General features: G+C 39.9%; 4 protein-coding genes across 6 annotated transcripts in view; 3 read left to right on the top strand and 1 right to left on the bottom strand.

The window, feature by feature from the left end:
• LOC119886458 (testis-expressed protein 264 homolog) overlaps positions 1 to 5481 on the bottom strand; it is a 36804-nt gene extending 31323 nt beyond the window's left edge. The window contains exon 1 of the mRNA XM_038697219.1: positions 5046 to 5481. Within this exon, the coding sequence (XP_038553147.1) occupies positions 5046 to 5300 (255 nt within the window). The 5' untranslated portion in view covers positions 5301 to 5481. The remainder of the gene's footprint in view (positions 1 to 5045) is intronic.
• Positions 5482 to 5985: 504 nt separating this feature from the next.
• On the top strand, positions 5986 to 7289 carry gpx1a (glutathione peroxidase 1a). The gene is made up of 2 exons (XM_038697220.1): positions 5986 to 6313; positions 6697 to 7289. The coding sequence occupies exons 1-2, from the start codon at positions 6089 to 6091 to the stop codon at positions 7045 to 7047; spliced, it is 576 nt and encodes a 191-aa protein (XP_038553148.1). The 5' UTR covers positions 5986 to 6088; the 3' UTR covers positions 7048 to 7289.
• A 2136-nt stretch (positions 7290 to 9425) lies between these two features.
• brk1 (BRICK1 subunit of SCAR/WAVE actin nucleating complex) lies at positions 9426 to 10801 on the top strand. The gene is made up of 3 exons (XM_038697218.1): positions 9426 to 9586; positions 10119 to 10201; positions 10302 to 10801. The coding sequence occupies exons 1-3, from the start codon at positions 9469 to 9471 to the stop codon at positions 10326 to 10328; spliced, it is 228 nt and encodes a 75-aa protein (XP_038553146.1). The 5' UTR covers positions 9426 to 9468; the 3' UTR covers positions 10329 to 10801.
• A 783-nt stretch (positions 10802 to 11584) lies between these two features.
• On the top strand, positions 11585 to 20029 carry rbm5 (RNA binding motif protein 5). Of its 3 annotated transcripts, none has more exons than XM_038697216.1 (25): positions 11585 to 11741; positions 12019 to 12061; positions 12714 to 12891; positions 12985 to 13146; positions 13302 to 13371; positions 13795 to 13868; positions 14565 to 14648; positions 14945 to 15005; positions 15365 to 15430; positions 15534 to 15694; positions 15866 to 15963; positions 16088 to 16175; positions 16266 to 16334; positions 16474 to 16540; positions 16768 to 16868; positions 16967 to 17120; positions 17656 to 17747; positions 17834 to 18013; positions 18143 to 18283; positions 18375 to 18458; positions 18589 to 18774; positions 18884 to 18958; positions 19053 to 19144; positions 19255 to 19384; positions 19531 to 20029. In XM_038697216.1, exons 2-25 carry the CDS (start codon positions 12045 to 12047, stop codon positions 19654 to 19656), a joined length of 2556 nt encoding a protein of 851 aa, XP_038553144.1. In that variant the 5' UTR covers positions 11585 to 11741; positions 12019 to 12044; the 3' UTR covers positions 19657 to 20029. The 3 variants fall into 3 exon arrangements, with proteins under 3 accessions (XP_038553144.1, XP_038553143.1, XP_038553145.1); XM_038697215.1 differs by having other exon boundaries at positions 18372 to 18458; XM_038697217.1 differs by lacking the exons at positions 11585 to 11741; positions 12019 to 12061; positions 12714 to 12891; positions 12985 to 13146; positions 13302 to 13371 and having other exon boundaries at positions 13468 to 13868; positions 18372 to 18458.
• Positions 20030 to 20912: the final 883 nt, after the last annotated feature.

Genomic DNA, 20912 nt, shown 5'->3' with positions numbered 1-20912 from the left:
TACTCATCTTTGTAATAAGGGAAATAGTCTACAGGCTAGATTTTGTGATTTTTAGTGTGAGTTTCCAGCTCTATTCCCAGGTAGAGAATCTTAAGTTTGAGTCAAGTTGTGGGGAAATAAACATTGCATTCAGTCTGACTTAAGACCAGTTTCCAAGCTTTTGTTACGTGCACGGTTTTCTTTCGCCATTTCGCTTTCAATGCATGAAGAGAAGCAGCTCTGTAAAAACACAAGAATGCTTACCTTCCTCCCATGTGTTGGCATTGTTGTCAAGCATGAAGCAACAAACATACATACATACAACTCCTGGTTGTACAAATGATACACTCAATATTTTAGTGACGAAAGGTAAACCACGCCTTGTTTGTCTGGTGAGGCTGCTACCATAATGCTTTGGATGCTCAGTGGAGTTTATGACGTGCAGATTTAATAAAGCCTCATAGAAAAATAGATGATCTCCGCCAAATGTCCACAATCCCTAAATCTAACTAATCTAACATCTACTCACCACTCCAAATCACAGTGGCTGTCACAACAGTCAAAACAAGAGTTTGGTTTTAAGTGGAGCTGGCCAAACTAAAGATAACATGTCACTTTGTTAAATACAAAAGATACTGATTTTTAGTATCCAGTTAATTGCTTAACTGTTACTTATTGTTTGGGGAATTATACACATGAGGATATTTTTTACTATTTGGATGTTTTGGGGGCTCACAGTGAGAAGTCTGAGCCAAGCGGATTTATTAATCATCACAGGGCGCCCATGTAGGGAGTCCAGAACAAAGAACCACTGCCACAAGCACAAGCCTCTGTCCACAATCTTTGTTTTGCTTCTCTGCACTCATCAAGACACAGAAGTGTGCTGCCTTTTGATGTTTCTTGAACACACTGACAGCTCATCTGAAGCAAAAAGTTCAGAAATTCAACTGAAGGAACCACGTCTCTTTGTCTCTACTGCACATTGACTGAATTGACTTTGGTAAGGCAACAGGGTAAGAAAAGGCAGACAATCTTCACCGGCATACAAAGTATTTTCCTCTCAGATTTAGTGAGGGTTAAATGTTTTACTATGACATTCTAAAAGGGCAAGTATTAGAGAGATGCTATACTATTTCATCATTCACCACAAAGACTAACATTTGGACTGATACACATTTCCTTACCGGCCCCTCCTGCATCACAGCTTTCATCATATTGTGACCTAAACATGGGTCCCTGACGATGGGCAGACACATGTGTCATCTCACCACTACTTGTCACTGAGCTTTTTTATTTAGACAATCTATGTCTCAAAGACCGCAAACCCTGACCCTGAACGCTTACTCAGAATATCAAGTTTGACAGAAAACTACATGACCCACCCCTCTCCCCACACCCATTACCTCCCCATGACATTTTTCGAAGTTGGACGCAGAGGAGGAGAGGAGAGCTGCAGGGTAGAGGTGAAGTGGGCACACTGGGTCAGAACCCTCCGGCTTTGAAAACTGAGAAGAGTTGAGAGAGAGAAGCTGGTGGAGGAGAATGGTCTGGTGAGTGGGGCCCAGAATATGTGTTAGCCGTTTGAATGAACAGACAGAGCTGCTCCAGCCCTGTATCCATGGCAACCATCTCAGAACCAACTTAAGCCTTTGTTGAGGTCTTTTGTTTCTCCAGTGGAAGTGATTAAAGGAGGTAAAAGTGAGAAATCCGAGAACAGAGGATGCTGACACTTATCCTCTGTCAGCTGCACTTTTGAAAATCGTTCTCACTACAAATATCAATGGACAGTGTCTTGAGTATTTAGACACCAAATACCCATCCTGAGAGCACTCTCTGGGGCTCCTGACACTGGGACAGAATGGCATCCTGAGGCTCGGATGCTAATGAGCTGAGATCATTACACCAATTATTTTAACTTAGATCAGGACTTGGCTGTGACTGCGCAGAGGAACTAGGACCCACTGCTGGCCTAATTGCCGGCTTGGGGAAAAAAGGATGAGCATAACAAAAGGGTTTTGAAGCGGAGCTGGGAAGAGGTCATCTCTGAACTCTGGTTATATTCCATCAGGTTGTTATGCATCGGGCTATGGCAGAGTTAAACAGTGCCAATTAAGTCAATACTGTTGAAAACTAGTTCTGAAAATTGTAGCTATGAGCATATTTCAGAATTGTTGTAATATTAGAATTGAGTGATGGTGACAGAGATGTCTCAACATAATTGACTCAGTAGTTGAGGTATGTAACATGGGGAAGAAGAGGAGGAGAGGCAGATGGCGCTGTTGCAAAAAAGAACTGTGGTCCCAGGACTGCAGGGGTCCTGAAACTGCAGCCTCTGGTACTGCAGCTATATAATATTGGCTCGAGCACTAACGCCACCTGTTGCTGATTGGCTGGAACAATGTTGTGTGGAAGGTCAACACCACTTTCTTTGTTTTCCTTTTACAGTGCCAGGGCTGTAAAGGAAAAACAGATTTTTTTTCAGAGCACACAAAACACGGAGAGGAAATATTTGCTGAAATTATCAAAACGCGTATTGGATTCCAATCACTTAATATCCTTTTAAGTACATCTTCCTAAAACTAATGTCCATGTCAAGCAACAGCCCTGCAATAAACCCTACCTTGATGAAAGTTATAAAGTTCAGTTTTTGTTGAAACTGTTTTGTCCTCCCCATTTATATCGATGAGGAATGCAGAAACATCTCGCTATATAATCATTTAAGATGAAAACATTCATTATATTATCGCTTTAACTAATGTTTTTTTTTCAACCGACTAACGTTCCAAAACTCAGAGATATTCAGTTTACAATGAGATTAAAATCAGCAAATCTTCCCATTTAAGAAGCTGAAACCAGATAGGCATTTTAGCTTAATAAATTGCTTAAATGGTTTATCGAGTATTAAATATTTGTTACCGGCTGATTTTCTATTGATGAACTAATCGGAAATCAACAAAAAAATGTTGCTGCTGTTTACATTATCGCAGACACAAATGCATTGCAGAATTATTTCCTGTGTGTATAAATAACTGTATAGGCCTATGATTATATGTACATACATATATATATATGTGTGTGTGTGTGTTCCCTATTCTAATTCAAATGTTATTATGTGATGTGCTCGATGTGCAGCATGAAGGGACTACAAACTTTATTTTTATTGTACAGCCTTGTGTTGTATAATGATAAAGAAATCTCCTTGATTAATCCATTCATTCTAATTAGTTTCAGCACTAATATACAAACTAAAGTCCTTTATTATTTTATCTTATTATATATATATATATATATATATATATATATATATATCTTATCTCATATGTCCTATCTCTACATTGTATTCCCAGTGCAGTGCATGTTTCTATGTCATGTAGCTCGAGGTCAGAAGTTTGCTAGGGATATGACAGCCAGCTACATGCAGTGTGCTACAGTCAGTATCATGTTTCTAAAGATCAAATCTGTCAGGCCCTTGTTTTCTACCCTTGTTAACTGAACCTTCATACCCTCCACAATGCATCAAACTGTACCACTTAACCATTTCAAGGTGCTACTCTCATTCCTTCTCGTTCTGTTTAAGCAGAGCCCATCTGAAAACAACTCATGCTGGACTCACTTTAAACTGTGGGAACAAGCACCACATGATTTTGGAGACCTCTGAGAGCGAGCAGGATGAGGTATCAGAAAATCAGACCCAGCAGATATTATCTCCTGCTGTTTATAGACACTGGGATTTTGGGATGGATGAGTTCACACAGGGAACGGTTTGGGAAAGTAGGAAAACATCTCACAGGGAAATCTAACACACTAATTGTGTTTTTGGCAACATTGGCGTGACAGCAAAGGAACCCACAAGAGCTTCACTCACATTCACATAAGTGTTATAAGCTTCCCCATTTTGACCCTTGATCTTTAAGAAAAATATTGGCCATTTATATGAAATAAATACACATTTCATCATTATTATTTTCAATCTAATCTAATCTAATAATGACACTTGCAATATATCTACTGTCACAGCTCAGCTCCTCTCGAGCAACAACAATGCCAACATAAGTCTGATTTACATAACTAGCTGTCGTGGAAACCCCAAGTAAAAAAGACAAGCTACAATTATGCACAGCTGTAGTTTAGTTACACTACCTAATGGTTCATTTGCATTATGCACCCCCCCCCCCAACATACAGCACATCACAAAACCATAACACCAAACACACATTCATATCACACCAGCAGGTGAAGAAGCTGACTGAAATGATCTCCATAAGGCTACTGCTGATTTAGCATACAAGATTGTTATTGCAAAACCTTGAAAGAACTTAGCCAGGCAGTTAGACTCAACAGATCTCATTATAACTGTGAAATTAAATCAGACTCTAAAAGAAATGTATTTCAATAATGTAGTGTGAAAATTAGATCAGGAACCTGAGATTACATTTCATGGTATTTTTTTTAAACAATTTGTTGATGTATTGTGATCACTGAGTAGGTGACCATAGTATAATGATTTGATTCAAAATTATTTTGTATCTATTGAATCACTTTATTCTGTGATTGAGTCCCACAGACTGACCTGGTTTGGGACTAACTTTACATCTCAGGGCCTTCAGTGGACAACGCCAATATGCACTTGGGATAACATTTTATGACATCTGAATCCACAAGACACACCACACCCTGGACAGATGTGTTATGATTTTGCTCAAGGGAAAACTAAAAAAAGTAAATCAAATCAATCAGTGCCAAACGTGACAAAACTAGAAAGACAGAATATCAAGACTACATGAAATGCCACTAAACCGATTATTCATTGTAAAAACAAACATTTAAACTGGAACTTGGTTAAACCATCTAGGGTTTACTATATACTGAGAAATAATGGATTCAGGTCTAGCACTTTCGTTTTAAAAGAATGGCATTATCGCCATCTGGTGGGCGACTACTGGTTTACATTGTACAAGCTGCCTGATTTTTAAGCTAAAATGTCAAGCGCAGGAAACACGGGTAAAAAAATCTGCCATTTAAAGAGTGTTGTGTAGCGGATGGTGGATGATTGTGTAATGGTTTACCTTTTTAGGGTCATCATAAAATACTGCGATACATGAAAGCTTTGGTCCAATACTGAGAGACTCCTTAAAAAGTTGTCCGCACTGTTTGTACGGTCCTTTTTTAAATTTGTAAGCGAATGTAATCTTCTTTATGGGAGCAGAGCCAGTTAGTACGATAATGTCTGAGAGGAGTCCCGAGTACAAAATGTAACCAGCTACGGTTGTAAGACATAACAACAGGCTAATGACCACACACAGACTGAGCCAGTCCGGCATGATAGCTTAGTTAAGAGGCAGAAAAGGTACCGTTATTGAACGTTAGTTAGCTTCTTCTAAACACTTAACACATGAATATTTCCTGTAACAGGCGAACATTTTCAGAAAACGTTTGGTGGTTTTCAGTTGGCAATTGTCCTTGACTGAACTTAAACCACCAGTCTCAGAGATTACACCTTAAACAGGACTTCCGGGAAAGTACCATTTATGCCGACCATAGGGGTGAATTTATTTGCAAATAAACTTGTAAAACGCTTAGAAACAAAACATATCCATGGCAAACATATTTTTATAATTCCGTTTTACTGATAGTGTGGGTCTATATGTACAGTCAATATTCGCACCTGGCCATTTGATAAATGTTCGCTAAGTGACAGCTTTTTTGATACCCCGTCATTTCCATTTTTTTAGGTTTTTAACTCATTTTGAATGTAAGTTAAAGTCGACAATTGTAGACACAACAATTCAAGGATTTTAATGTGTACAGTGATCAGAAACAGTAGACCATTAACAAACAACGGATTACCTGAAAAAATGTTATTTCTTATCCATAAGATATTATTATCTTATGGATATTCCAAAAAAGAAGGGGAAAGTTTACTAAATTTCAAATATGGTAATTGAGCCTTAACGAGTTGGAGTTGGTATAAGACCCGCCCCATGAATAAATTGAAGGCTGGACTTCACATGCTTAACCTTGTTGACGTTGGACAGCCTGAGGTAAAACTTCCCTTTTTTTCCTCTTAACCCTACAACTTCGTGTAATAATTCTTCCGGGATTCGTGAGAATGGCTGGGAATGTGAAAAGGTTTTACGACCTGACAGCTAAGCTGCTGTCTGGAGAAACCTTCAGTTTCTCTGCTCTGAAGGGGAAAGTTGTTCTCATTGAGAATGTGGCGTCTCTTTGAGGAACAACAACCAGGGACTACACTCAGATGAACGAGCTTCACAGTCGTTACACTGCCAAGGGACTCGTTATTCTGGGTGTGCCCTGCAATCAGTTTGGACATCAGGTAACGTTAGGCAATGTGAATTTAAAAGTGGCTGACATACTCTGTTTTTTTTTTTTTTTTTATGAGAGGATATTGTTTACATATTTAGAATATACTCTGTCTCTGGCTCCAAAACAGCTAAAAATCTGTGCGTCTTGCATCATCAGACTATAGAAGAAAAACCAATATTGTTTATTAATGTCATAAATTCTGGTAACTACTGTCATGAAGATAGATAAAAGGAAATACTTAAGATACCTTCAAATTAAGTACAGTACAGTAAGAAATGTACTGCCTCTTTTTGTGAGTTTGAGTGCAAAACCTCATGGCTTTTAGCCTAATCAAGGTTTATGGCATACTGCCCATTTATAATTTATTTCATGTTTCTATCTTGTTAATAACAGGAGAACTGCAAGAATGATGAAATTTTAAAGTCTCTTAAGTATGTCCGTCCAGGGAATGGCTTTGAACCAAACTTCCAGCTCCTTGAGAAGGTGGATGTGAATGGAAAGGATGCACACCCCTTGTTTGTCTATCTGAAGGACAAGCTTTCATCCCCTTGCGATGATGCCATGGCTCTCATGACTGATCCAAAGTTCATCATTTGGAGTCCCGTCTGTAGGAACGATGTCTCCTGGAACTTTGAGAAGTTCCTGGTTGGTCCTGATGGGGAGCCATTTAAGCGCTACAGCAGACATTTCCTCACCATTGACATTGAGGCAGATATTAAAGAGCTGCTTAAGAAGCTTAAGTAAAGATCTTGACAACCCATTCTAGGTAGCTGTAAAGGATATCCGTTATGACCAGCCTGTCCAAAAAGATTAATCAGTAGCCGACACACTGGTTGTTCAGTTTATTTACCCAATGAAGACACTCCTTTAAAACATTTTTGTGAGGGGAGTTTCTGATGAAGATATAAAAGGCTGACTCTGCCACTGTGTATGACCCAAATCATAAATTGCTTAATTGGGTGGAGAATTAAACATTTAATGTCATATAAACTTCTACTGTCATTTGTGTCAATTGCATACTAACACTTAAAATCCCTTCAACATTTTCTTTGTTATCTGGAAAATGTTTGAGGTATTAAATACTACTTTATGTGTCAACGTACTAGCAGTAGTAGCACTAGCTGCTTACTACTGCCAGCCTTCAAGTAGGCCTATAAGTGGCTGGCTATGTTACCAACTTAAATTAAGGCAGTCCTTTGAGTTGTTTCCATCACAAAAATACATTTTGGTGGCTGCTGTACATAAGCCCCAGGTGCTTTCAATTAGCTACCTGAATAGCAGTAGAAAGTGACTCAAGAGTACTTGACAAGTGGTTTCATTTTCTGCAACTTTGTACTTCTTCTCCACTACAATTTGGAGGCAAATATTGTTGACCTACTTTTTGCTCCACTACATTTATTTGAATACTTAAGTGACTTGTTACTTTGCTAATTCAGATTAATATTACAAAATATAATCAACAAATAAAATATAATGTAATTCACAAGCTAGCTAAGGAGTGGGCCAGTTTAAAGTAGCCACACTTTTACCAACATTTAAGTGGTGTGTTTACACATTTCACAGCTAATTATCAGAAATCAGAAATACTTTATTGATCCCTGAGGTGAAATTGTTGTTACAGTTGCTTACTTTGCTAATCAAGGCATCAAAGAAATAGAAATAATAATAAAAATAAAAAAAATGGCAAGTAGAAAATCTAAAAATATAAATTAAGAGTGTGGAAATATGTACAGTATTTTACAGTATGTGTCAGAATATATGTCTGTCAAGCTCCTGAAGTTTGCGGATGACACCACCCTCATTGAGCTCATCTCAGGTGGGGATGAGTCCGCCTACAGGTGGGAGATCGACCATCTGGTGACCTGGTGCAGCCAGAACAGTCTGGAGCTCAACGCTCTGAAGACCGTGGAGATGGTCGTGGACTTCAGAAAGAGCACAGCCCCACCCTCCCCCATCATCCTGTGTGACTCCTCAGTCACCACTGTGGACTCCTTCCACTTCCTGGGCACCATCATCTCCCAGGACCTCAAGTGGGAGCTGAACATCACCTCCAACATCAAGAAGGCCCAGCAGAGGATGTACTTCCTGCGGCAGCTGAAGAAGTTCAGCCTGCCAAAGACAATGATGTTGCACTTCTACACCGCCATCATTGAGTCCATTCTCACCTCCTCCATCACCATCTGGTACACTGCTGCCACTGCCAGGGATAGAGGCAGGCTGCAGCCTATCATTCGCTCTGCAGAGATGGTGATTGGCTGCAATCTTCCTTCTCTTCTGGACCTGTACTGGAACTGTTTCAGACTCTCCCCTCTGGCAGGAGGCTGCGGTCCATCAGGACCAAAACCTCTCGCCACAAAAACAGTTTCTTCCCGTCTGCAACTAGCCTCATCAACAAGGCCCAGGTCCCCTACTGACACTCCCCCCTTGCAAATGATACAAATGTCTCTGCACATGTAAATACTGTTTCATCTAATGTCTTGCACAGGCCTGGCACGTTGCACGTATTTGTTGTTGTTTGTTGATCTTTGTTGTTGTATATTTTTATGTTGTCAGTTTATATATTTATAGGTAGACAATATTCTCTTCCTTGCGTTACTTCTGCAGGGCACAGACCCAGAATAATGCACATGTATATATCTGTAACGCTGTTCTTCCATTCCATATTTATATATTTCTACATTTATTTATGTTGACTGTATGTTTGTCTACATATAGCACCTTATCACCACAGCAAATTCCTCGTGTGTGTAAAACACTACTTGGCAATAAAACTCCTCCTGATTCTGATAATCCAATAATATGGTAAACGTTATTCTGAAATGGGCCAGTCTGCATGATGTGTAGTTATACTTTTGGTACTTTATATTTTGATGGTGGGATGTAGGACTTTTAAAAGAGTATAGCCTATTTGTTATTGTGAACTTCCACCAGTATACTACTGCTGAATAGAAATCTGACGCTACGTAACTAATTTATGAATGTGACGTTACTTTATGGTGCATAACGGTAATACCCAACATTTATTATTTTAAAATAAGTTTGTGGTTTGTATGAAGTATAACCCATGGATTAAAAACATCCATGTTCCGTCTACGCTGTGCTTCCTGGATGAACGCAGAGAGCTATCCTTGATTGAACGCTACGCCAAGCTACGAGTTATTCAACATGGCCGGCCAGGAAGACCCAGTGCAGAGAGAGATTCACCAAGATTGGGCGAATCGAGAATATATAGAAGTTATTACGAGCAGCATCAAAAAAATCGCCGATTTTCTTAACTCATTCGGTGAGCTATTAACAATCAATTTCACCGCTAATGTGGATATGGCTAGATCAGCTAGCTGTCTTGCTATTGCTAGCGTTGATGTTGATGTTTTCTGTGGCCACTCCCAGTTAGCAATTAGCTTTGTCGTTAGCTATGAGCTTGTTTTCTCGTAGAAGTACCGTGACAGTTTGGTGTAGAGTTACCTTACACTGTGTATCGCTTGTTAACTCAAGTTAGCTGCTTAACAAGTGTCATTGCATTAAACGTTAACGTTACTTTTTTAAAGGGTTGAGACAGCTAACGTTAACAGCAGTGTTAGGACACCGCCACTGCAAACGCTACATTAGTCTGCTCGGCGGTCATTAATGTTAACGTAAACCAGCAGCAGCATTATCCCTGAAATACAATGTTTTCTCTTTAATAGTTATTAGTAACATTGACGTCGTTCACTTTTGGTGAGCAAACAAGGTTGTAATTGACAGCATCGACAAGCTACGCCCCATGAAATGTCATGGCTGTAACTTAAATGCTAAACGCAATTCATCATCCTCAGATATGTCGTGTCGATCCCGCTTGGCCACCCTCAATGAGAAGCTGACAGCCTTGGAGAGGAGGATTGAATATATTGAGGCGAGGGTAAGTCACATTGCATTGAAATTTAAACAATCAGGTGGCTCCTTATATTTGAATGTTTGAAAATGATATGGCTGTTACATAAATATGTATCTCATTACAGGTGACAAAGGGAGAAACCTTGACCTAGAACTCATCATGGAAATTCATAGCATCCCCGAGTTACCTTCCCATCCCCCACCCTGATTTTTTGGGGCAAAGTGTGATGGATTCCACCCTCCTTTTTGGGGATCATGTGGACCATTTTTATATTATATGGCTGAGTTTTGTGTTGTTTTCTCATGACACATTTGTATAGAAGATATGGGTATGTTATGGATGTCAGTGACTCAAGCATAATCAATGTTACAAAACTAACAAAAGCTCTGTAAGTATTGGTTTCAAAGAATATTGTGAAGCTCAATTATGGATCTGGTATCAGCACAACTTATTGACCATCTGTGTTCAGTGTCATTACCACATCAGCGATTTAAGAGAGGGAACATTCTTGTGTGCCAGCTTGAAAAAGTAATTGTGTAGTCATCTTTATTAAGGAGCTGCTTGTACAGTGAACTGTTTGGTGATGTTTCAGGATTTGCATACTGTAATAAAGGATAAACAGTGGCTGTGTTTCCTGTTTGTCGTGTCAAACAGTATATTATACAGGTCAAAATTGTACATACATGGTGGCAGCAGTGGCTTAAATTTTTAAAATTATATTAAAAGGTTATATATAAAGATGGATTTATGTGTATGCTGTATGGCTTGATATTAAATTGTAAGAATATGAAGTTATTGCACGATATGCATATTGCATTGCAATACAGTATTTAGTAAAACGGTACTCCCACTGGTTATTGTGGTTTTGGGACCAGGGTAAAGACAAGAACCAGGAATAAAACAACCCTGAAAACACAATGAAAAGTAAGCCTTTAATTAGCAGGGATATAGCAATCATGTAGCTTCTGTAACTTATCATTTTGCTATGTGTGCACTGCAACTTGCTGAAAGTCTGATGTAAAATTAACAAAATGTTGCTTAAGTTAAAGCATTACACGATTACATACCACTTCATGTACTGCAAATACGGCAAACTAAAAGGCTCGTGGAAAACCTAAACTCAGTAAAATGGCGGATATGTGGTTGAGGGTAAATTTTTGCTTAGTTTAGCCTTTCAGGCAGCATTTGCTCTATACACCGTGTTCCTTTCAGGTAGCATGCCTCCTCCTTGTAAGAACCTGCGATCTCAGCCGTGGTCGGTCGCGACCCAAATGTTCTGTAAATCTGTAATATCCACATAAACATAAAAAACCGCCAGAACCTGTTGGGAGACAACCAGAGAGACAAAGGAGACGGTGCTGCCTGTGAGGTAAATTCGGGGCAAAAAGATCGTACTACCCATAATGCAGCGGGTTATACAGCGGTGCATCTTGGGACAAAGAAGGTGTCGTTGTACTGTTGTGGAAAGTCCTTGGACGTGAGATGAATTTTCTTGCCCACAAATTTTCGAGTATCATTTTAAAAAACTACTAGTGGGTAATCAAATTGTTAACAAACTACACTGGTGAGTTACTGTGCATTCAGACTGGAAACTGAAACAGTGTTTTAGCCTGTCATTGGCGTAGTTGGGGGTGATATATGTTGCTAACGCTAGATCGGGTCCATGTTATAACTTAGCTTACACAAGCATTTTGTTGTAACGTCACCCTCTTGTGCTCATTGTAACGTTAATCTAAATAATTGGACTGTAGGGTACTGTTCTGTGTTTGACCATGTTAATAAAGTAAAGAAACAAAAACAGAGTGTTTCCTTAATTGGAAACTGCCATGTTTGCTTTCTAGAGGTCGTGCGTGAGCCATATCGAGAAATGGGTGCTGATAAAAGGTGAGTAGTCTAACTTCGTAACATTAAGTTAACGTTAGCGCCGTTCGCCACGGTGTAGTTGACTATGATGGCAGTGTTATTTTAGTCCTAATTAAAATACCTGTAATGAACAACGTTACGGTTAGATTAAATTGTGTTCAGATATCCTAACCTTAGCATTTCTTCTTAACCATTCTTTCTCTTTAAGCCAAATCTGAGAACTACCAAACTGAAAATGTATGTTACAACCTTTCTTCAGTGTTTTAAAAATAATGCTAGGAAACATTTTTTTACTATCATCCTACTTTATGTTAAGGGAAATAGCACCCAAAGTCGTCAATTTATAGAGCTCTTAAATAACAAGTTGGAAAGCTGTAACAGAATTAAGGTATCCTATGTGGCTTGAGAGAGAAATAGATTTTAATCCATAAATCTCAAAGAGATGTTTGCATCTGTTGCGACATTTCCTATGAAAATGAATTATTGAATCTTGGAAACTAATACTTGAAACAATGCCCCTACAATAGGGGGAAGATATCAGGCTTATTTGTTTGTACAATGTTAATCTATATCATCTTGGTGAGGTTGCTGAATCATGTTATAAAGAAAGAAGTACAGTTGCACGCTAGTTGTGCTGCTGTTTTACTTTGCCTTTCAATTTCCTCCCAAATAGGATTAGTCGCACAGAACGTAGCGGTAGGTATGGCTCTGACCAGCCCCGTGATGAATCGGACTGGCGCGTCAGACGAGAGAGGGACCAAGAGCGTGACCACAACATGCGCCGCTGGGGCGACGAGAGACGTGGTGAACGTTTCGAAGGAGAACGTCGAGGATCAAGAGACAGTCCAGAGGTAAGCGTTCTTTATAATTTAATTATAGTAACAATGCTTTGGCGTTTGATGACATCCACATTTGACTGATCCACTCATCCCGTTGCTTTAAAGCAAAGAGAAGGAAGGAAACGACGTAACAGTGATAGATCAGAAGATGGTTATCACTCCGATGGAGACTACCCAGAACAAGATTACAGAAGGGAGCCTGGGGAGGAGAAGAAGAGCAAGACCATCATGCTCTGGGGTCTGTCACCTCATGTCACTGAGGATGATGTAAGTCCATAGTTTTCTGCAGTTATATAACCCTGTCTATGTTTAGTTTGGTTTTATGTGTGCGCACCACTCCCTAAAAATTGCCCTACAAATTGTGATGGTGTGCAGGTTTTGAATCGTAATATAAAAGCTACTACCTGCATGTTGTTGTTCAGATTCGTTTTGCCATAGACCAACTGGAGGGGCCGCAGCCAGTGGATGTCAGGCTGATGAAAAAGAAAACAGGTGAGAACCAGATACATGACGGACCCCGACCTCTCCCCCAGTCTTTGACCATAGGGCCAATCTGCTTCCATTCAGACCCATTTTCCCATAGCAGCTAGTAAAGAATTGTATCAAGTTGCTTGAAAAAGGATTTAAACTGTTGATTTAAGACTTATCATTTCAGTTCATAGTGGATCTTTTTAAGGTAAGTAAGAGCAACAATAACAGTTTTGAGAATCAATTGGCAGACTCACTCTGTTGTCGAGTGTGGTTCAAACAATGGTATTCAGCAGCATTTCTTGCTATGGTAAAACTCCTAAGGAGTGGCCTATTGTGTACCAAACAGGGCCTGGGTCGTGAAGCAGTTTGTGGAAGAGTTTGAATTATATGCCCATGGACTCTTAACTAACACGCCTCCCGTCTATATTTGAATGCTGTCTCTAGGTATAAGCCGTGGTTTCGCCTTCGTGGACTTTTATCACTTGCAAGATGCTACACGATGGATGGAGACCAATCAGGTTGCTTCACAATCGCCAAGTCTAGTTTTAATCTTGGAGATATGGAAAATAACCCAAAAGGCAACCAAAGTACATTCAATAAGTAGTGTGGAAAGGTTTTGGAAAAAAAAAAAAACTCATGGATTGTATGCCACAGAGTCAAAAGATTTGGTTTGTATATTAATAGAGATGATTATATTCATGATTTATCTTAATGTTTTAACAGATATTTAGTTTGGTTAATTGTAATGGAAGTAGCATCAAAGGTGCAGATATTACTTGTATTGTCATCTCTTTAAGGAATCTGCATTTAAGACCATGAACACATTATTTACCCTGCTGATAGAGACATTATCAATGATTTTTCAGTTGAATGTAAGCTCAGACTTCTCTTTTTTAAGCCTACCCCTCAGTAGATGGGGATATCTTTTAAATCTTCGTGGGTGTTATTTTTTTTCTCTCCCAAGTCAAAAATGTCTGTTAGGGTCACATTGTACACTCTGCTCCAGCTCAGCCTGGGCACTCGGGTCCCAAACACTTAAACATCCCTCTATACATCAGGCTCACACATACATCATGTGCCTGTCTTGTCTTTAACACAAAGGCTATCTGTTGGGGGTCCCTCTCCCCCATCTCTCCCTTCCAATACTGCTTGCTCTATTGATGAGATTGATACTCGCCAGGAATGCTTGACTCATTTTTGTCGTCCTCTTTCAGAAACGTCTGACCATCCAAGGCAAAAGCGTAGACATGCACTACAGTCACCCCAGAAACAAGTATGAAGACTGGCTCTGCAACACTGTAAGTTAATGATCTGTCTTGGTTATATGGCCACATTATCCAAACAATGCTACTACAGAACACCACACATACACACAGGCCTATAAGTATAAATATCAGGCCTATAAGCTACAATTGTTGCAGTCCTTTCAGCTAATTTTGTGGTACACCTACATTTGGATAAGCGGTAATGGTTAGGTTGTGTCTCGGGGTAAGTATGGTATGCTGCACCAATATAGATTGCCTGTTTTCTGAGGCAGCACTGTTCAGGGCTTTAGTAGGTGTATAATAAAAATGATGTGAACGGTTACTTGCAGTGTGGCCTGTACAATTTCCGGAGGAGGCTGAAGTGCTTCAGGTGTGGAGCAGCCAAAGCTGGTAAGTAGTTAAATCAACAAGAGGCCACTGACTGCAGACTTCCGGGCAGCCTGGGTCAGCAGTGCTGGGATGCAACGCAAAGTTTGTGTTGTGTTGTTGTCACTCTGTCAGATGTAGGCAAAGTGCATAGATTGGGAAACAGCATGCATTTTTTTCCTTGATACCTGACAATGTGAAATGGGGACAAAATGGAATACATGATGGAGTTGATGAAATAGGCTGTGAAATAATCTGATATTGTAAACACTGACTCATTTCTAGCACAGGTTTTTACACTTATACCTAATTTCCAGTTCTTTGTGTACACAGTCCTGAAGGTTATGTTAATGCACTTCTTACTTCTGTCAATCTCTCAACAGAAAGTGAAACCAGCAATAATACTGGAGTCTCTGAAACTCAGCCTGGTGGAGATTTCTACGGCGACAGTAAAGATTTCTTTTATAGATGCAATGTCTTGCTTAGTTTGGAAAGAAATATATCCTTGTCCATGGTCGGTTGTTCTTAAATATAGACTTTTGTCTTTTACAGCAATCATCCTGAGAAATATTGCTCCTGTTACTACCGTAGAAGCCATCATGACAGCCCTGGCACCATATGCTAATCTTTCATCAAACAACATTCGCCTCATCAAGGACAAGCAGACGGGCCAGAACAGAGGCTTTGCCTTTGTACAGTTGTCCTCTCCTCTGGTAAAGCATTATTTAATATGTACAGATGAACATCGTCACTATTTACTGCTATTGAGCATGATGATGTACTACTAAAACAACAAACCACTTATTAGTGGCTTCTATTTGGCTTTCTACTAGTAATATTGCCTTCATATCACATTTTAAATTCAATATCGCCCCTTTTTACAGGAGGCCTCTCAGCTGCTAACCATCCTACAGGGACTGCAGCCTCCTCTAAAACTGGATGGAAAAACAATTGGGGTGGATTATGCTAAAAGTGCTAGAAAGTGAGTATAATAGTGTATAATGTGCCTTGGTTTTGTGATTGATGAAAAGATTTACTTACATATGTATTGTTAACCTTTAAGTATTTTGGCAAATCTCACATTTTTTGCCCTTTGCCTGTTTTAGGGACCTTTTGCTACCGGACGGGAATCGTGTCAGTGCCTTCTCTGTGGCCAGCACAGCCATTGCTGCAGCCCAGTGGTCCTCCACTCAGGTAGGCCCATTTTCAGTCAACATCCTGTTCTTTAACACCACTCTCACTGTTGATGTAACAGGCTCATAACCCCTCACTTTACCTTTTCAGCCACAGCAGAGCTCCGAGGGAATGTCGGAGTACAGCTACCTGCAAGAAGGCTATGCTCCGTTGTCACAGGTTAGCAGAACAAATGAAGCAAACGCGCTAAGTTAGCTTGAGAGCAGATAATGTCTGATGTGTTTCAATTTATTGGCCTTAATGATGTATTCAGAAAAACATTCAAATCAGTATTTCAGTGAATGGCTTTTTTCAATAGGACTACCAGATTTACTACCAACAAGGAGCAGGAGCCAGCACCTCACAGGGAAATGGTATTCTAGGAGGTATGAAATGCTTTCACACCTTTTTTATATGCCACTGCTAATGACCTCCTACTGTATATTTGTATTGGAAAAATGTAATGTTAATTAGTATTTAGTAAAATGTAGTTTTTCAGTGCTTTTTTTATTTTTAGAAGCACCAAGAACAAAACAAAAATGATCTCTGCTAGATTCAGAATAACATCACCATGATAAGTGTTTGTCACAGAGCTTTGCTTTTCCCATTTTAGCTGCCCCGGGTGTAAAAATTGTTCCCACTGCAGCTGGAGTTGTAATCTCACAGACTGCACAAGTCTACCAACCCCATATAATTGCGCAGCCTGCTGTTCAGGTAACATTAACATCTTTATTCATTCTGTAATTACACAATAGCACCATTACTGAAATGCATGGCGGAACAGCCCCTGAATAACATTACATTAATTGCAGGTATTGTCACTTGCCCAGCAATTGGAGGCAAACACCCAGACAGGACATTTTTCTGGCATTGAAGCTGCGTCTGTGCCTGTTACCTCTGTATCTGCTGCCACTGTTACCACTGCCGGTACATTAGCAGCCTCAGGACAGACGGCTGACACGGCTGGTATGAGCACACCACATTCCTTAAGACCTGTTCTGTTAAAGTGCAATGTGCATAAAGAGGAAAATCCTCTTGAGGTCACTTGTCACATACTTTATATTCCAGTGTTTCTTTGGGTACAGCTTGAAACTCAGACTTGAAGATTTGATTCTGTCTGTAGTTTAAGAGTGATATGCTGTTCTAAATCCGTTATTGAATCAGTTTTTGCACAATTTGATAGATATCAAACAATACAGCCATGACTAGTCTTTCATATGAATGACAAAATATGTGCACCATGCACCATTTCTATTACCTTTTTGTTACTGCTAATGTTTAGCTGCAAGACCTTAAAATCCATGAGATCAAAAAGTGGCTGCCTTTACAGTGACTTCAGTAGGGAAGAGACCCGCTTATTGATTTTTCAGCAATGCCATAATATTGGTAACTGAAATGGGTATATATTTATTTTTTTATGAAAACCTCTCTAGACACACTTGTATTGACATACAAAGCGGTTCTATAACTAGTTGTTAATAATATGTTTTATAATTGACAGTGATTCCCGATACATCCACATATCAGTATGATGAGTCCTCTGGCTACTATTATGATCCTCAAACTGGCCTCTACTATGACCCAAACACTCACGTAAGTAGAGGACAGCCATCATGTTACATAAAAGTTACAGGAGCTTTTATTGTTTTGATTTTGTACATTGGTGTTTGTCTTTTCAGTATTACTACAACTCTCAGACCCAGCAGTATATGTACTGGGACAGTGAGAAGCAGACATACGTACCTGCCCCAACCGACACAAACGCTGGACAAAATGATAACGCAGGTGGCTTTGCAGCAGCAGGCAGCAAAGAAGGCAAGGAGAAGAAGGAAAAGCCCAAAAGCAAAACTGCTCAGCAGGTACTGTAATAAGAATTCTACATCAGCACTTGTCTGTTCTGCATGTGGCTCCTTCTATGTAGCCATTTCTGAATATTTTTCCTTTTTAAGATTTCAACTTCATGTTCAAATCTGTTTTGACTTTTTCAGATTGCTAAAGACATGGAGCGGTGGGCTAAAACTCTCAACAAGCAGAAAGAGAACTTCAAGAGTAGCTTTCAGCCTATTAGTCAAGAAGAGAGGAAGGAGGCAGCAGCTGCTGATGCTGGTTACATACTGTTTGAAAAGAAGGTAAGCCAGTAAGATAACTGGCAAAGTTCTGAGACTGCACACGTTAGCCTTAAACCTTCTAAAGTTATTAGTTGTTTGACTTATTTAGCAGGCAGGAGGTCTAGACAGACTCATGCCAGAGTTAACAAGGGGCCCTGAGGAGGAGCCACCAACCAGCTCAGTCAACACTTCCAAGGTGAGTGTTTTCTACATCCATGGCTTTGGGAAGCTAAACTTTTCCTTTGCTGTGTTTATAGCAATTATTGTCAACCCCATTTTAAATTGCAATGCTTACATGTGCTTTTGTTTATCCATGGTGTGGTCAGTGTGGCCTTGTGGCAGCCTACAGTGGAGACAGTGACCCTGAGGAGGGGGGAGCTGAGCCTGATGGTGGAGAAGGAGGCCAGGACAAGCTGACAGACTGGACAAAGTTGGCGTGCTTGCTGTGTAGGAGACAGTTTCCGAACAAAGAGAGTTTAATTCGACATCAGCAGCTCTCCGACCTCCACAAGGTAACGTCACACACATTAATAAATATGTAAATATAGTGAAAGTCCAATGTGTCAGCCAAGAAGACCATTAAGTCATTGAGGTTTTCATCCTGCTACTGCTCTTTCCTAGAAAAACCTGGAGGTTCTCCGCAGATCCAAAATGAGCGAAGCAGAGCTGGAAGAGTTGGAGAAAAGAGAGACTGAGGTTCGATTCAATACCGAATCTCTGCTCAATATGACTATCAACTCATGGGACTGCATTATAAAATTCAAAATGTTTTTAATCTTCCGGTGAACAGATGAAATACAGAGACCGGGCAGCCGAGCGGAGAGAGAAATATGGCATTCCTGAACCTCCGGTGCCCAAAAAGAAGAAGCCAGCTCCAGTCATGTAAGCAGCTTTGTTTTGTTAAGTTACTGATTTGTGTGTAATGCTCTAGTTTTTCATTTTGTGTTGTGTTTTTAGTAATTTAATAAAAATGTCCCTTTTTTCCTGTGCAGTAACTATGAACAACCCACTAAAGACGGCCTTAACAGTGACAACATTGGGAACAAAATGCTGCAGGCTATGGGATGGAAGGAGGGTAAAGGTCTCGGTCGCAACCAGCAGGGCATCACTACACCGATTGAGGTATTCACAACAACTTCCTGGTGTTGTCGGGTGTTTCAATACCCATCAGCATTAATAAACTGTATATATATAGTGTGTGTGTGTGTGTGTGTGTGTGTGTGTGTGTGTGTATATGTCTAAAAAGTGCTTGTGGTTTTCCTCCTCAGGCCCAGTTGAGAACAAAGGGAGCCGGACTTGGCACTAAAGGCACCAACTACACCCTCTCTGCTTCAGACACGTACAAAGACGCAGTCCGCAAAGCCATGTTTGCTCGCTTCACTGAATTGGAATGAGCTGTTAGTGTCGAGCTCAAAAGGATTTATCAACAGTCTAAATGATTTGCTTCTTTTTGAGTCATGACCAGTAAATTGGCATGGAAGCAAGAGCAAGGTCTCCTTTTAATGATTTCACCTCATGTATGATACATGATGATTATGCCTCTTGCCACAATGGTGAAACCAGACAATAGAAAGAATCTGTAATGGAGGCATATTAAGATGGTGAATAATATAATTTATAAATTGTATATAGGCATAGTAAATTTACTTCCCTTGTTTACATATTTCTTCTGTGTTAATGCCATTTTTTTTTCTGTCTCAGCATGTTAGAGATTGTACAGTTTATACAAAAGGTTTGTACAGAAAATAAATAAAAAGTGACATGATGGTTTTTGTCATTTTATTACCCTTAGCAGAAATGTTAAACAAATAATGAAAGAATAAATAAGGCTGTGTATTCAAGTGGGTAAAACAGATATCGAACAGTAAAGCCTACCAAAGCCTGCATGGAGGGATCCATGAAGGCCCAAAAATGACGTCAAAACCCGTCGCACATGAGAGATGAAACCGTATTGCATAGATTATAAACTCTCGTCAATTAAAAAAAAAACTATTCGGCGATCAGTGACGGTGCGTTGGTGTTTGACAGCTGAGCCTCGTAGGTGGGCTGATTAATCAGTGACGATCCGAGTCACACAAACGCACTGAGCGATGAAACTTTGTTGGCGCAGCTACCACGGTGTTTCTGCCGTTGTTTTACGTCATTAAACCACGGTAATGCTGCCCGATCATGCGCAGTAGACGCTGGAGCCAACAGGAAGTAGCCCTGTAGTAGTATTTTATTGGTCCAAAACTGGCTTCACTCCTCTCCATTCAAATCAGCGGGGTGGCTTCGTCCAGTAATATACTGTCAGTGTGTATTCTAAATCAGTGGTTCTCAAACTTTTTCGCCTCAAGGATCCCTAAATTGACATATTAGACCACGTACCCCCGTTTGATAAGATTTTGTCTCGGGGTCCCCCATCTGATAGAAATTTTGCTTTTAGAATCAGAAACAGTTTTATTGCCAAGTAGTTTACAAGGATTTTTATGTGGTGACTTATATAAATATAAAGTAAAAACAAAATATTGACATATATATATAAAAAAAGGAATCATAAAGAATATGTTTGTGCAGTGATATGCAAAATATTGACAGTCTGTACTGAAAAGGGATGGGGGTATGAGGGAATGTCTGAAACTGTTTGTGTCCGGGATGTAGAATCTGTTAA

This window comes from Micropterus salmoides, unplaced genomic scaffold, assembly GCF_014851395.1.
Source record: "Micropterus salmoides isolate LMB-PRFRI ecotype aquatic unplaced genomic scaffold, ASM1485139v1 Ms_hic_scaffold_4, whole genome shotgun sequence".
NCBI classification, from domain to species: Eukaryota; Metazoa; Chordata; class Actinopteri; order Centrarchiformes; family Centrarchidae; genus Micropterus; species Micropterus salmoides.
Note: the sequence above shows the minus strand (reverse complement) of the source record. Positions and strands in the feature narration are given on the sequence as shown.

Bases quoted from the DNA above. Each gene is read 5' to 3' on its own strand.
- brk1 (XM_038697218.1), top strand. From the start codon at position 9,469: ATGGCCGGCCAGGAAGACCCAGTGCAGAGAGAGATTCACCAAGATTGG. The intron at 9,587-10,118 runs GTGAGCTATTAA...CATCATCCTCAG, and splicing joins CGATTTTCTTAACTCATTCG to ATATGTCGTGTCGATCCCGC. The intron at 10,202-10,301 runs GTAAGTCACATT...ATCTCATTACAG, and splicing joins TTGAATATATTGAGGCGAGG to GTGACAAAGGGAGAAACCTT.
- rbm5 (XM_038697215.1), top strand. The intron at 15,006-15,364 runs GTAAGTAGTTAA...ATCTCTCAACAG, and splicing joins GTGTGGAGCAGCCAAAGCTG to AAAGTGAAACCAGCAATAAT. The intron at 15,431-15,533 runs GTAAAGATTTCT...TGTCTTTTACAG, and splicing joins TGGAGATTTCTACGGCGACA to CAATCATCCTGAGAAATATT.